This window comes from Fringilla coelebs (assembly GCF_963513975.1).
Source record: "Fringilla coelebs genome assembly, chromosome: 6".
Taxonomy (NCBI): domain Eukaryota; kingdom Metazoa; phylum Chordata; class Aves; order Passeriformes; family Fringillidae; genus Fringilla; species Fringilla coelebs.
In genome coordinates, this window is record NC_140034.1 from 38,109,759 (window position 1) to 38,126,439 (window position 16,681).

At 47.7% G+C, this 16,681-nt stretch overlaps 1 protein-coding gene across 1 annotated transcript; it reads left to right on the top strand.

Moving 5' to 3' along the window:
- Positions 1-2,140: 2,140 nt before the first annotated feature.
- Positions 2,141-6,446, top strand: RHOV (ras homolog family member V; the record flags this gene model as incomplete). Its single annotated transcript, XM_084207442.1, has 3 exons — positions 2,141-2,336; positions 5,625-5,683; positions 6,006-6,446. The coding sequence occupies 3 exons, from the start codon at positions 2,141-2,143 to the stop codon at positions 6,444-6,446; spliced, it is 696 nt and encodes a 231-aa protein (XP_084063568.1).
- Between the last annotated feature and the right edge of the window lie 10,235 nt (positions 6,447-16,681).

The following is a 16,681-nucleotide window of genomic DNA, read 5'->3' on the forward strand; positions in this document are numbered from 1 at the left end:
AAACAAATCCATGGGAGCGGCCCTGTTTGTTTGCTTAATCACTTTGTTTAAATATAGATTAAAAATCACTTAAGCTCATTGACAAATTAAGTGTGTGTCAACCAACGGTTGTCAGAAACTGCAAGAAAAAAGGAGCATAGTCCTAGAAGGAAGATATTTTAGGTAAGGAATAAGAGAAAAAGGGCTGGATCTGTGGAGTGGGGCAACAGTGTATCTTCTTAAGGATCATACATTCCTAAGCAAACAGCAAGTAGGGAACTTGAACTGTCAACTTCTCTTCATCTCTTGTCCCTGCCAACAGTGAACAATTTGGTGAATAATCCCTCATTGACATTCATTTATTCCTATTAAATGGAAATGTCATAGTTCACAGAAAGTCAGCCAGAGTCTGAAACGCACTGGGAAAGCTTTGTAAGATCCTTGATTGCTGTGCTGCCTGTCCCAGCTGCAGTGTAGCCTGTCCTTGCTGGTCCCATTGGAGGCACTGCCACACCTCACACACTGCAGAGTATGGCCTGCCCCAGTGCATTCTGCCTTTTCTGGAGCAGTTCAGCTGTCACCTGGATCTGAACCAGCATTGAAGAGCATGGCACTGGAAAAAGCCAGTCTAAGGCAAGCCAGTCCCTTGAGATAGCAGCCACTTGCTGTAGCAAGACTACCTGGCACATGTTTTAGCAGCAGCCTAGTTTCTAATACCATCCCCATTTTTGTAGCTGTAGAAATTTAAGGCTGTGCTATGTGTAAAAACATATAGGGGGTTGATTAAAACAAACTGCTAGAGAAAACTGCAGAGGAAAAGCCTTCTTGCAGTTTCCAGGAAGCTTGTTGACTGTCTCCAGAGAGTAGACGTGCTTTGTCCACTGAACCTGAAAGGTTGCAGTGCTTATGACTTTCTGTCACCCACAGGGAAAAACACTCTAGACTGTGCCTTACTTAAAGATTTCTTCTCAAGTTCAACATTAGTGTAGGTGGAACACCTTTGTATCTTTCTCAGCAGGGATGCAAACTACAGCAAGAAAAACTCACAAACTGCTAATCAGCAGCTGCTTGCAGCACAAACCTGCCTAGTGCAGACAGGTCTGCCTTGCTGAGAGGACCCTGAAGGACATCCTGGTAACTAAATGAGTGTTGTTCATTGATAGCCTGAGTTTAGCTCCTCCATTAGGAAGCGGCTCCACATTCAAAGCTAATGTTGCAATATTGGGTATTGCAGGCATTAATACCTTCCTTCCAGTGTTTCCAATCACTTGGAGGTGCTACACTGGTGCACAGTGATGGCTGAGATAGTGTGGCTGTATCTCTCCTTTTAAGTGGTGTGTTCCCACTCCTCTGTTTAGTCATACTTCATCAGACAGTGAGCTCCTCAGGGCAGGGATGGAGCTGTCTTCTTAGCTGCCAAGGGCACAGTGTGGTGTGGGAGCTACCAGAGGTGAATATGAAAAACAGGCAGCAGACTGGGAACTCCTGCACTTGTCCATGCACCTGGGAAAATATAGTTTGTGGCTTTTGCCAGCAGGTAGGAACAGCTTGGCTGGGCCCCAGCAACCCAGTAATGCCAAGCATGTAGTTAACAGATGGGATGACTTTTGGCCATTTGTTTAATATTGTCCTTCACAATATTGACCAGCACTGTTGGTTTTACTTTTGTCCCGATTTCATGGCAGAAATCACAGATGCCCCAGTTGGCACAGTGGAGCTGCTTCTTTCAAAAAGGAAGCAGGAACGACTTGGATGGAGCGCGGCTTTCCCGTGTGTGCGCGGCTCAGAGCACGGCGTGGCACCTTCCGAAATTCCAGGGGCAGGGGCCGCTCGGGGGCATGGCGGGGGATGGGGGTGCAGCAGCGGGACCCTCGCCCGCGGTACGGCGACGGGAGGAGGCGGCCGGGCCGGGCAGAGCAGGGCTGGGCCCGGCCACCTCCCGGAGGGGCGGGACAGGGCGGGACTAGGGAAATAGGGGCTGGTTTTGTGCGCAGGGTGGCAGGTGTAGTGATGAGGAGCGAAGCTCGGCGGGCTGGAGAGGGTGGCCCGGCACGGCAGCTCCGACAGCAGCCCGCTCTCAGGAGCATGGCAGCGGCCCCGCCGCGTCGCTCCCCACGCTGAGCCCTGTCGAGTCCGCGGTGCCACCGTCAGTGCCATTGCCATGCCTCCCCAGGAGCTCCTGGATTACGCGCCCGCGCTACGGAGACACAGCCCGTCCCGGGGCAGCGGCCCGGAGCTGGGAATAAAGTGCGTGCTGGTGGGCGATGGCGCCGTGGGCAAGACTAGCCTGGTTGTCAGCTACACCACCAACGGGTACCCCGACGAGTACCAGCCCACCGCCCTCGACACCTTCTCCGGTAGGTGCCCGCCCGGGCTGTGCGGGCGTGGGGCGGCCGGGAGGATCCATTCTGGAGCAGCGAGACCTCGGGACGTGGCGTGGGGAGGAGCGGGGTCCCGGCGCGGATGGAGGCGAGCGCTCCCGGGGCCACGGGCTGCCCCGTGCGGGCAGCGCAGCCTGCGGGCACACAGCCCCAGGGGATTTCTGGGACTCGGACCGAGTCCCTCCGACGTTTTTTGAGGTTTAGCAGGTGGAGGCCCTCCGTTCTGCAACTGTGTCGAGTTGATTTGCAAGTTCTATGAACTTGTGCATCTTCCTGGTTTTGAGGTGCCGTTAGGACTAAATAGAAGGGGGCTTAGTTTTTTCTTTTACTATTAGTGGTTTTAGCTTCAGAAATAGCCTACAGTGTAACGCTTCAACAGATACTCTGGAAAACCATCCTTTTCTCTCCTTGTCTGGTGAAGTTTGCATTGAACAGAGGTTGTCAAAAAGTTGACGAGCTTTATGTCTGGCTAGAATTACAAGCTGATGACCTCTCATTAGTTTCCACTTTTGTAAATGCTATCTTTGTTCTTGTTCTACACTCCTCTTCCTTTGGGCTCCAATTTCTAATATAAACCCCAGGAGAATACACAGCCCTTTGAAAGATTCCTTATCTTCATTTGATATGAAGAAACACAGCACTACTTGACAAAGTAGATTGGTAGATTAGAGATGTGCTCAAGTCAGGCCAGGAATGAGACATCTAATGTGTCATAGTCTTAGGGGTGCTTTTAGAGGGAGTGTTTTGTTTGAATGTCCCCCCTCAGTTGCTCACTCTGAGAGCTGTTGATTTACCTTGACCTTCTCCAAGCTATTCCACTGTCACTTGAAGGAACTGAACTAGGAACACACTGCAGTTCATGGTCTAGAAGCACTTTGTGAACAGATGTAAGGAATCATGAGTCCTCCAAGGGAAAGGTTACTGCTCTCTTTGCATTAATGTGTATGGATTAGACTAGGAGAGGCTTAACATTACTGTAGTTATTAGATTGAACATTTTTGGAAGCGCAAATCCATAATAAAATGCTCCAGAAAGGTGAAGGCAAGATGAGTGCAGAGACTCCCTGATTAACAGCAGGTATTCTGAAGATAGCTTCACATGGGTTTAGTTCCAGTCTGGATGTCCCAGTACTGACTCTGCCTTCAGAGGTTCATAGGATTTGTAGCTGATATAAATCAAAAACATTAAAAATGTGTCTTGTGAAGTTCACTTTCTGCTTATTGGGGAGAAATGGAAGGACAGACAAGTTTCACTTCCCACTCCAATTCTTACCCTGGATAAAGTCCCGTACTGGAGTCAAATATTATGCTTCAGGATCTAGCTCAGAAATTTCAACCCAATTCCTTCCACTTTTGGGGAATACCTGCCATTGAAACAGCCTGCAGAACTCAGCAGTTTAAATTCTAACCTTAATCCAGGTCATGGGACTGTGATGCCAGTAACAAGATAGAAGGTGTTGCATTATCAGGGGGATGTCTCTGGAGCAGGGACCCAGCCACATACAGATGTAGTCTGGCTGCTACCTCCTGCTGGCTGTCGCTGCTAACTAGAGCAGCCTTGAGTGAAATGCGCACCCGATGACCTTTCTCCACCAGGCTGTCCTGTTCTGCCAGCTCCTTTGCTATTGTACTGTGATCCATCCTCATCCTGAGGGTGTGGACCTTGTGAGGGCGGTATTCGGAGGGCTGTTGCAGAGCTGCTAACGTAGCTCAAGCTAGCAGCAGATGGGATTAAACTTTGTGCAAATGCTGGAGCAGTAGGTAATATGTGTGGTGAGTTTCTTCTGAAGATGGTGAGACATTTCAGAGATGCTAATTCCTTCTCTCAATGCACTTGAGAGACAGAGAAAACCAGATACTAGAAAGTCAAATGTCTGCTGCCTTGAAGATCAAGTCAGGATCTAGCAGGTTCTTTGATCAGGAACAGGTTTCTCTTCCTCCTCTGGGGCAAAGATATGGTAACAACCCAACTGTTTCCCAGTCACACGGAAGCAATGACTTTCAGGTATGCCGTGAGGAGTGGCACTGTGGTGGACGCACCCACCCCTTCATTTTTCTTCCAGTCTTGGTCTCCCACCAAACTTTATTCATCTTCTTGTCTGTGTTCCCCTTTTTTTCCCCAGACTGCTTTCAGGGAGGAGTGCTCTCCTTCAAAAGCTTGTGTGAAACTCTCTTGTTTCTGTCACTTCTCTCCAGACAAATTACTTCAAGAATCACAAACAATTGATCCTGCTTCTGGTTGGGAGACTTTTTGTTTGTGGGTTTTGGGGGGCTTTCTGGTTTTGTTTTGTTTGGGTTTTTTTAATGGAAAGGACAATAAAGCCTCCTCCCTGCCCACAGCAGTGGAGTTTTGCTAACTTATGTCAAGTGTCATTCATTGTCACCCTAGCCATAATGTCTGCCTCTATTCATCCAAGCACAGCCTCATCCACCTTGTCAGGACTTTCAAGTGATTTCAGCTCTACAACCCCTTTTTCCCTCTCCTCGGTTCCTAGCCTAATCTCTGTGGTGTCTATGCACTTAAACATCTAACAGTTTCTTTCCTGATTGCCATCAGAGGTCCTGCCAGCCCTCAGTCTGAGTCAGCTGATACCACATGAAGGCTTACTGTGATTAGGGAGTGAAATGGGAGCAAACCTTACATGTGTAACTCAGCAGTTTTTTGGTCCGTGGATAGTCTCTGAAAGGGAATTCACTCATCACTGTTTCCTTAATAGTTTCTTCATTACAAAGGTGGGTTTTTCCTTAGCTAGGACACTCATGTAGCATTTTCTTTAAGGCCAAATTTCTGGTCTGGATGGGAAATTTTCCAATAGCTTGTTTGATGGAGACTGATTTGAATTTGCATGGCCAAGAAGATAGGAGCAAGTTGCCAAAGTTCTCTGGTTTTACCCTTACCTTTTTTCTTGGGTTGTAGAAGAAGAACAAGTGGTTCTCAGGGAACAGTTTGGCTAAGGGCTCTTCTTGTCCAGAGGAGCAGCTGTCCAGTAACATGGGACTATTCTTTCAGAATTCTGGAGACAAGCACAAAACACCTGAGAGCTAACTAAAACAGGTCTGCTGCAGTTCTCTTAATGTTTCCAGTGCAAGCTTCAACAGTCTTAGTAAGGTTTGGGAGGATGGTCAGCTAGGAGGAGATGTGAGTGACTTCAGTGAGTCTGTTCAGCAGGGTGTGAAGCAAAGTGCTCAGGAAAAGCCTGTATGAGTGTACGTGTTTGTGCTGGCCAGCTGCTTTAGACTCATCCTTATTCTCCTTCTGCTACAGTGCAGGTCCTCGTGGATGGAGCCCCAGTCCGAATTCAGCTGTGGGACACTGCTGGACAGGTAAGCTCTATCAAAACGGCTGTCAACTCTGGTCCTGTGGGACAGGCATTGTTTTCAGGCTTTGAGGAAGGAGGTGTTTAATGGGGAAGAAAGGAAATGCAGTGGTCCAGCACCAGCTGTTTGCTGGTATGGTAGTCACAGACAAGGGAATGCGATGCCCTCAACGCTGAAACTTGTGTCTGAAACGTGGCATGGCCACAAAGTCAGTACAGTGCCCTGCCTCTGCTGCTATCCTAGTTAACTTGTAGAAAAGCTACTGCAGCATCATGCTGTCAGAAGAGCAGTCCAGTGAAGATTTTTTTTCCCCCTCCCTTTTCTACAGGAGGACTTTGACTGTTTGCGCTCACTTTGTTACCCTGACACCGACGTCTTCCTTGTCTGCTTCAGTGTGGTAAACCCAAGCTCCTTCCAGAACATTACAGAGAAATGGATCCCTGAGATACGAACTCACAACCCGCGGGCGCCAGTGCTGCTCGTGGGGACACAGGCAGACTTGCGGGACGATGTCAATGTCCTCATCAGCCTGGATCGCTACCACGTGAAGCCTGTGCCCCGGCCTCAGGCAGAAGGTCTAGCTGACAAAATCCGGGCTGAAGCCTACCTGGAATGCTCAGCACTGACCCAGAAGAACCTTAAAGAAGTTTTTGACATGGCCATTGTCAGTGGTGTTGAGCACAAGGCACGTCAGGAAAAGAAGATGACTGCCAAAGGCATCAAGACTCTCTCTAAGTGCCGCTGGAAGAAGTTCTTTTGCTTTGTCTGAAGCTGCTTTGAGGGAAGGGAAAAGAAACACCCAATGCCAGTATTGGCTCTGCACCTTCTTGGAGTGACTGCTCCTGTGGCCCCAGCAAGGAGGGTATGATAAGCTGCTGGGCTTGGAAACCTGTCTCTTGCTGGGTACAGTATCAGATGCCAAGGAGACATGAACTAGATTTCCATTGTGCTGAGATGTGGAATGGTCCAGGCAGCTGTAATACCTGCTGGACATGTCTGTAGTGTCCCAGACTAATGGGAGCCTTTAGTACATGAAGACTCAGTACCCCAGAACAGGCAGGTTCCTTACATTGTTCAAAATGACCAGTTTTGTGGTTGAAGCTCACACACTTTCAGAGTTCTGATGCAGCATAATAAACATGAGGGACTTCTGAAATCAGCCTGTGTTTTGGCTGATTTACAGGCGTGGCAGAAAGTAGGACAGGGGCAGTTACAGGCAACTGCAGTGTGGTCAGGCATGGGGTGCAGAGTTTGTAACGTGAGACTTGGATTCCCCCTCTGATTCCATTTGCCGAAATAGGTAGACTTCACTTGGCTGTGAAAAAGCAGCTCTCTTTCTTAAAGGACCTCTACTAGGAGTACTCTTGAGAAGTTATTTCCTAAATAAAGGCCATTAGCAGGCTGAAGAAAAAATGCAGTGAGAACTACAGTAATACTTTGAGCAAAATCTTCTCTGAGAGGACTCTCTGGTCCTCTGGGTGCAGGTGTTACAGTCCTATCCTAAGAGATAGTTGTGGACTTGGAGACCAACTTTGAAAGGCCTTTTGTGTGTGTGGTGTTTCGAAAGAAAGAAGAGGTGAGGAAGACTGAGGTGTGGCTCTATCTAGCAGAGAGAAAACTGTGTCAGCGAAAGGTTTATAACACTACCAAGGGGTCAAATGTAGATGGAGGGAGAAGGAAGAAAAAGAAGTAAATAGAAAGGAGAAAGATGGAATGAAGAAAGGTAGATGGAGAAGGAAAGGAGAATGAATGTAGTTAAGTGAAAGTTGTGATTCTACTTAGTTGAGATGCTAATATGCAGGGTAACCTTTAGGGACCTGAAAATCTTGCTAGTGATATGAATTTCAAAGTAATATTGTCAATACATTCAGTTCTGAATCAAAAGGAGGGGGATGTACTGAGAGAGAGTTTCTCTTTATTAGGAGAATCCTCCATTTCAGATCGACACAGAAGAATGGAATTTACCTTGTACTGTTCTTCCTGAGGCTGCAGAACAGGAACAGAGGAGTCAGGGCTTTTTTCTGTTATGCTTCCCTTCTTAAAAAGTCACTGCTTGATCTGCTGAAATCAAAAGCAAAGGACATCCATGAAGTTTTTGCTGGAGAAAATAATTCCTTAAGTTTCACTCCCTTCCCCTCTCACCTGTTTCTCAGGGGATTAATACCTCAGAGAGTCTATTCACAATTTATTATATTTTATTACAGAACTTGCAGCAATTTCTAAATCTTCTTTTGCAGAGACATTTCATTTTGGTTTATGTAGCAAAGAGCATGACAGGTCTGTCAAGAGATGCTTTTGATACTCAGGGGGTTCTCTGCATCTGGCCACAGCCCATCGCTTTGAGGATGCTCTGGAGTAATGTGACAGTAATGTGACAGAAAGAGAAATAGCTGTGGATGGTTTGCCCTAGACCAAAAGCAAGCATAGGTGAGCTAGTGAGCCTGTAGCAAGGCAAATGTGACTAATGCAGTCTGGCTCCAAACAAATGCCTCCCAACAGCTCTCACAGCCGGCTGGTTTTGTGTACTGCAGCTTATGTAGTTCCCAGGATGTGAGACAATACTGCTGTCTCCCTGGGCAGTATTGCAGGATGAAAGAGGTGAAGTGTTCCTGGGAAGGGAAGTGGCCCACAGCCTTGGAGCTGCTTCTAGGGTAAGGCTCAGAGACCTGAAAAGGATGGTGCAGCAAAATGAGTTGAACGTTGAAAGGACTCCTCCAACTGAAATGCCATTTGAGTCCAGTGAGGAGTCCCAAGAGATGGCGAGCACAGAGACTGTAGCTAGAAGGGACATGTCTGACACAAGTCTAGGTAGGACACCTGACAAAGCTCTCGCTCAGCAATGCATCCCTGTGTGCATATCCTACCTGTACAGACACCTTTGCTGTATCACTAGTTCAGTTTGTCTGTTGGGTCTTTACACATTTCTTTAGCCTATGAGACCAAGGGCTGTGGTGTGACCTGCCAAAGAACATGCCACATCCCTATGGAGCAAATCCACAGGTGGAAAGAACACCAGCCTCCTTCCTGCCAAGGACAGCAAGGGTTGTCCTGCAGTAGCTTGGTATGAAACAGGGGTTATTTCATTCTGGAAAAGAAACTGTACTGAGAGCTACTTTTGTTCTATGTGATTGTGCCTAAAATTTGTTCAAATAAATTTTTTTAATGTCCACAATTTGTGTTTGTAATTTCATCAGTGCAAATTAAGTTGGGCGTTAATATGGAAAGGGAGTTACTCCATTTTACTGACAAAAAGCATAACAGGGAAGTGTCCCCACCTCTCACTCCATGTCCTAGCCCCCACTAGCAATGGTAAAAATCCCATCATAGATAAAATTTTCCAGGTTCCTTCTGTCACCTCAGTTAATCTTTCTTTACCTCAGGAGCCACTCAGTATGGATGCTGCTGAGGGGGATAGAGGAGCAAACATGCAGGGCTCTCAATGCCTCTCCCCAGAAACCACTCTCCAGGGACCAGTCAGGAAGCCTCCCAGCACCCACTGAGCCAAGCCCATGCAGAACTTGCATTTGGAGCACCCACTGAGCCAAGCCCATGCAGAACTTGCATTTGGAGCACCCACTGAGCCAAGCCCATGCAGGACTTGCATTTGGAGCCTTAATGACAGCATGCTGCTCTGTCATTAGGCTGATGGGTAATTTAGGAGCAGCTTCACTTACCTTAACTTGGCAGTTACTGCTCAAGTGATGAAAAATTTTGCCTGTGCCACATAGAATGCAAAGGCTCCATCAAAGACAGCTCACAGGACTAACCCTTTCAGCCCTATCTTCAGTATTACAGATAGGCCAGGGCTCCTGCCTGTCCAGATGTGGGGCCCCATAGCTATTCCATAGTCAGAGGACTGGAAAGTGAGGTTGCGGAGGGAGGAGTGTGGTGGCTCAGCAGAGAGCTAGAAAAGAAAATGGACAAAAAACCAGAGTAGCAGAGGTAATGGGCAAATTCAGAAATTAGAAGGGAATAGGAAATCACTACCAATACCAATAAATTATTTGGGAACTTGTGTTTTGGGTGAGGGGATTGTTGAGGTTTTTAGGATTTGTTTGGGTTTTTTTGGGGGGGAGGGGGCATGGTTGTTTACCAAGTATGCAATCACACTCTCCTTCTACAGACCCACTGTTTACTAGGTGTAAAGTAACCTATGGGAGTATTTGGAGCTGGCTCCCAGCTTTGTAACATCCTGGCACTAAATCTTACAGAAGCACCTGTGAATGGAAATAGCAGCAAAGTGTGAATTAACTTTACAGGGAGTGAGTCATTCTACTGAGCCATATCCTGTCATATGCACAATAAGCACTCTAAAACTCCCTGAAATCCATGAACAAAGCTGAACTCCTGGGTGTGGGGAGGTGAATCTATCTCATTAAATGGAGTTTCCTACCAAAGCCACCTGAGGTGTCTGTAAAGCCTTGCTCTCATCCTCTTACAGTGCAGTACTGGATCTGTGCTACTACCTGGCTTTGGTAGAGTCTGGGCTTGTTCCTGCCTTGCAGTGCTGCTTGACCAACCTGTATTTTCAGATGCTGCTGAGAGCACAGAGGAGTTCCTCGGAGACTGTTGCTAACACAAACCACCCCACTAGGTTGGGTGAAGCTAGCCCAGTCCATTGCTAGACCAGGACAATTCCTCACAACTGCTGCTTACTTTCTTCCCAAAAGGATCCTTACGATTAGTTGATCTGACTTGTTCCATAGCACAAAGCTCAGCATCAAATGCTAAAAGCACTGACATTCCTACAGGGTGGAAACTCTCCAGTGCCTTCTTTCTTGCTCAGGGCTGTGACTTGGATCCTGGGTAGCAGACTCCTGCATATCCTTGCATCCAGCGAGTAACTGATTAGGAAAACTCTCCTTCCTGTAGTGGAGAATGCTGCTGAGACCCAGCATAGGTAACAGTACAAGTACTACAGTACAGGTACACACCGTGTTTTGTAAATCCACAAGAAGCCAGTGTGCTTGCTGCTACTCTCAGCTGCCATTGCCAAAGCACCTGAGCTTAGATGTCAGCAACAGTGGGGGCACAGTATGGAAAGGACCCTTTAGTTTCCTTTTTCTGTAGGTATCGCACCCTAAATGGGCTTAGCTGTGCCAAAAAGGCTTCCAGCAAATAACACTTTCCTCAGCTTCCACTGAAACCCTGACTGGGAATTAAACCCCAAAATAATACCACATTTCATCTGACTCAGCACATCCTGCTTCCAGCACCAAAAGGGCAAGTCTGAAAGTCCTGGAGATCTTTATGCCCTGTAGGTTACATCCTATTTATTTTAAAGGGACAGGCTGAACTATTACCAGGTCAGAAGCTGACATGAGCCCAGCAGGAGGAACCCTGCTGAAACACAATTACCTTGGAATGGCATCCTCCCCCCATTTCCTGAGAGGGTGTGATTACATTTACAACCTTATCACTTTCTTAACACTCCCCAATTTAATCCTCAGGTGCTAACTGGCTTTTTCTTCAGATTGCTCCAAGTTTAACATTATTTATCAATTAGGCCCAGCTTGGAAGCAGGGTTTGATTTGACTTTTCTCAGCTGTACTGGCAGATAGGTAACCTGCTTCAACTTTGCTCTTAATGCATTCCTGCCCCTAATTTGGGCTAGATTGGTCCTTTCCCATGGTCCTTTCTGCAGTTTCTCAAAGAGCAGCCTGGGAACACCACAAGAGCAGAAGGGAGCAGGGGTGCTGCTCAAACAGATGTTGTCACCACAAGGCATGTTTGTCCTCTCACAGCCTGTGTGCTAACTGAACTGCTGCTCTTCCATTCTGCTGAGAGTCGTTTTTGCCCAGAATGCTGCCCTTGGCCGTGTGGTCTGCTTTACATCATTGCCTCTCTTTGACCATGCTAAATCACTCTGTAGTGAGCCTTGGAGATAAAGCATTTTTCCAAAACAACCACTTGAACTTTACAACATGGCTCTAAGACTGTCCCTCCTGTAGTGCAGAATGCTGGTTGAGACCCAGCACTTGGTCTGCATCTACTCCCAGAGAAGGAATCAAAGAGCTGGCCCAGCTGGCACCTGGGCCTCCTGGAAGCTGCTTACTCATGCCTCTGCAGAGTCCAGCCCTGGGCTCCCCATTCCCACCGTATAAATACAGCATTGTACTTGCAAAGACCTATTGCACAAGAGGGCAGGGTATGTCTCAACTTATCCCTGAGACAGGTTCCCTCTGCTGCAGTCCCACGTGATCCTGGTTCCCAGGGTGACACCATGCCCTTTCCAGCTCCCAGACTAAGCTGCTCGGCATCCAAACTTGCAGGACTTGTTCTAGAGGAGCAGGAGGAGATGTGGGTCCCATCCTCCCCCTCCAACCCCGTATCCCCAGCACTACCCCTAGGGCAGTGTTGTGAACTGAAATACTCTGGTTTCTGCTGCTATGGAGGAACATCAGGTGCAAAGAAATTTGGCTGTGGGACAAGTTTCACCACGAGTCACTGAGCCAGGCTTTTCTTTCCCATGAGATAATCTTGGGCGGGGCAGACAATCTCTTAAAATTAAAATACAATGAAAATACACGGGCTTCCCAGGGTCTAGGGTGAAGCTCTCTTTCCTTGTTTTCTCAGAAAGTGAGCCAGGCACTGCTGAAACCTTCCCCAGGCTTTCAGCGCAGAAGGAAGCACTGCAGTGGCAGCCTCAGAGCCAGGCCTGGTGCCTGCTGCTCTCCCAGCTGGCAGCAGGAGCCCACCCATGGGACCTGGCTCTGCCGGTGGTGAAGGTGGAAGAGCTCGACCTCCTGTGGAAGAGAGCACAGTTTAGTGAGTGAGTCAATCACAGATGGCAAAGCCCCCTTCCTGTGGCTGTGCTGCCAATCACTGTGCTGGTAGCATGGTGGAATTTCCTGGTGAGCACAGCGCTGCTGATTCCCAGGCAGTGAACGGTGGTTCTGGTGGTGCCATCACAAATGTTAAACTCTGCGGGGAGCTCAGGGTGCTTGAGCCGTGGGCTTGTCCCTTCCTCCACCATCCTCATAAGCATCTCACCATGCCACCAAGCTTAAGTCTCTGCTTTTCCAGGTAAACACCTGGTTACATTGTTCAGTCCCTGCAGCAGGGACACAGGGATGTAGCTGGAATCTGCCAAGGCCCTAGCTGGGATCTCCCTTGGAAGGTGGGTCAACACCCCAGCCCTACAGACTCGAGATCCTTTCTCATCCAAAAGGGAAAGTCAGCATCACGTGCTGAAGGAGAGCTCATCGTGGGAGGATTTGGTTTTCCCATCAGAGGCTGCATCCCTGCAGGCTGGATGGGAGAGAGGCTGGGAAAATGCTGCCCAAGCAGTGCCCATGGGTTTCAGATGGTATTGCAGAGCCCTTGCTGCTCTCCTGCAGGGAGCCCTTTGCCGGGCTGCACGCCTGGGGAGCGGCTGTGCCCGGGGACAGCGGGTGTCTGCGTGGCCGGAGCCGCTGGGATGGCTCTCCGCAGTGTGGAGGCAGCAGGAGCACCCAGCTACGGGCAGAGCTTCAGAAAGAGCGCATTCATCCTCCCTGCCAGTAAGGCAGGGAGCGCCCGGGGCAGACTGATGACGCACAGCACACCTGAGATCATTTTCATGGGAATAGACCCGTGAGAGACTGAGAGAGGAAGAGTCAGGGAAACTCTCTCAAGCACTTCAGTCAGTGTCAGCATTCACAGGGCAGATTTCACAAGATAAACAAAAGCCTTTAATAACCGCAGTGGAGGGAGACTTTGAAACCCTGCGAAACCTCTGCCAGGAAAGGAGAGCAGCAGGCTTCTTGCGGAGTGCCAATGCCACCAGCCAGCCAGAGGCTTGGCAGGCATGGAGCAAAAAAGGCTTGCAAAACTCAAACCATAAAGATCCAAGTGTGGGTACCCAGGCTGTACTCCCAGCTGTGAAAAGTTGTACACATGGTGCTATACATAGCACAGAGGAATTTTCTTTCTACTTGCTAAGGGGTTTTAATAACATAGAGCAGATGAAAGATGTCAGCCATCCTGGAATATTATCTAGGCAGCAGTGTATCATTTGAAGGGAGGGTAGGAAAGGATATCTAATGTGATATCTTCTGCAGCATCATTTGGTTTTTTTCTCATAAGCCAAATAGATTTGCAGAGTAATCATTTATTAGCATCTAACAGTAAAGTCTTACATGTATAAAACTCCTGTCAAAGGATGCTGAACCTGAAATACAGGGACTCTGTGCTAATAACTAAAATACAACCATACTTTGGGAGGAAGAGGACTTCCTGCAGTTCCTGCCTGCCTTGTGAGTACCAGTAATGGCAATATCCTAGCTTTACATGCAGTGCACTTATTCACTATCTCCAAACATCTCATTTTGGATAATAAGGATACTGCATTAGGTATTGAGGGAAAAGGTAAGTCTAAATATAATTTAGGTCATCAGAAACCTGGAAATGCTATCCCAGGCTTTAACATCATTTCCCTGTGCAGTTTTGGGTGAATGACTTCCCTTTTCCATTTGCAAAATGGAGTTCCTTCCCCTCCATGGGGTATAATAAACATTTATGAACTGATACACACAGGGTGCCATGGGAGGGGAAGGGTTATTGCAAGGAACATGACAATGCTTATTTTCACGGTCCTTAAAATGGGATAAATGTCCTGAAATGTGTCCATTATTGCCCTCTGTGAGTTTCCAGAGAGAACTGGAAAATCAAACCCTCTTGGTTATACCTCCAGCTCTGAGAGCAAATATATCCGAACTTTAGTGCTGCTGAAGGAAACATGAATCGTATGGTCTGCAAAGTTAGGAGATTATTAAAAGGAAGCTCTATGCCTATTGGTACTTAATAGGGCATATGCCACCTTGGTGATGGGGTGGGAGAAGAGGAAAACTGAAATGTGGTGTCCTCACACAGCTATCAAGTCACCAGATAAAATAAAGAGATGGGCCCAAGAGCAGAATGTGGGACAGTCATGTCTGTTCTGCTTCTTTCATGTGATGCCTGTAGCCCATGTGGATGAGAGGATACCACATAGGAAGTCCAGGAGTCCTGTTCCTCTTCCAGAACAGGAGTTTGAACTAGCTTTAATTATGGGTGTAGAAACAGCATCCCATTCTGAGTCTATAATTTTTAGGAAGGGCAGAGGAAGAAGAGGCATTCTGAGTACTGAGACACCTCTGCAGACTTCAGTAGACAAGGGCAGCTGATGAACAGCACAGGCTTCCAAGAAGGCCAAGGTCTCTGGGTAAGCAGCTGGTGGCCTGGGCAGTCATGTCTGAACCCACACTGAAGTCCATGCTGCTGTCACGATACTCAACGTGGCTGGACGAAGTGAGCCCACCACCCCCAGGCTCTCACCATGCCTCCTGACTGAGGTGCAAACAGATCCACCCAAGGGGCATGAGAGTCTTTGCTGCCTCTTGCTGTCATGCATGGCTTGGACTATTCCTCTCTCCTTCTTCCAGAGGTTAGACCAGAGCGGGGCTGCTGAGCACCTGGGATGTTCATCAGGAGGAAACAGCACACTGGGGCACAGCCTTCTTCCTGCCTCATCCACATAAATAGCCAGTAAAGATGTAGTTTTCCTTCTGCTAAATATCAGTGCTGACTTCAATGATGCTGCCCTTCCATGTTTTATTGGCATCCATTGGAAATCTCTGGCTACATCTGTTGTCTAAATAATTACAGCCTCTGAGCAAGAAAGGGTTAGGGGGCAGACAAGCATTTAAATGCTACAAATGGGACTCCACAGCAATCCTGGGTTGCTCTTCCCTAAACTTCTTTCTACACATCAAGGATCACAAAAGAGTAGGAAGAGACTGAGTCCTGTTCTCAACCCTCTATTCTAGTGCATGGCTTTATTGGTAATTAAAAACTACATCTCAGCTTAATTTTCTTCCCACACTTGGCTGTACTCTATCTTACCCCCATCTCAAAGAGGCATGTCAGTCCTTTCATATCCTCATTGGAGTTCACAGAAGTTTGCCAGCATTAATCAGAGGCAATTACCTTTGCTTCTTTGGGCAGGGATATCAGACCTGAGCCTAGGGTGACTCACTGCAAGATCGCTTCCCCCTGCAAGGTTCTTCCAGACATCTCCTTTGACTGGAGTCCTCAGCTGTTCCCTTTGGTCATTCTATTCTTGGGAAACTCTCCTGGCAGGGAGCAAGTGCCAACTACCATGCAGCCTCATGTAGTCTGCATACCTGTTTTTAATCTCACACAGCATAACTGATAAAAGGTTACAGGCTGGTACTGGCCAGGAATTATCTAACCAACATTTTCACATTTTGATCGAGTATTATTTTTCCAATAGATTTGTGTGTGAAACAGTTGCATTGCAGTTTTGGTGACAACCCATTGCAATGCAACCAGGGCTGCTGGATCACAGGCCTGTTCTCAGCAGTGAGTCTTTATGAACCCTGGAAAAAACCCAACCACACTGACCATTCCTGATTTGGTCATCTCATGGATTCTTGCCTTCCTGCTGAAAAGAAACAAGTCGCACCTTCAGCCCTTGCAGCTCTGATACCATCAGAGCCCTGGCTAGAAGGATATCTCTTTCAAGATCCCTTGTGTCTGTGGGAAAAGAGATCTCTCTGAGGTGAGCACACCATGCTGCTTCTTTCATTTATGAAAGAAAGAACTCATGGTTTCCCAGAGGAGAAGTTTTCTGTCCTACAGAAATCCTGGGGTTCAGTGCAGCTCATAACAAAAATCTGCATCGGAATATTTGCCAGAAATATTCCAAAGCAGTATGAATATATGCCCCAGAGAAGAAATCAAGTTCCAGCAAGCCACAGCACTTGGAAGAAAAGTGAAAATGAGTATTATGCACAATATGAATTAGGTACTATGTTACTATTAGTAACTAATTCATGTTTTTGTTATTCAGCTCAGCCTGCCAACACACACTCCTAGACGCTGGCTGTAGGCATCCTTACCGCTGAAATCTGTGTCAACCTCACAGAGACCCTGACTGAATAAACACTCAGGTGACCCTGGCCTACTAGCCTGCCTGCACCTCCAGACATCCAAGCAAGCATTTGCAGGAGAGCAAAAGAA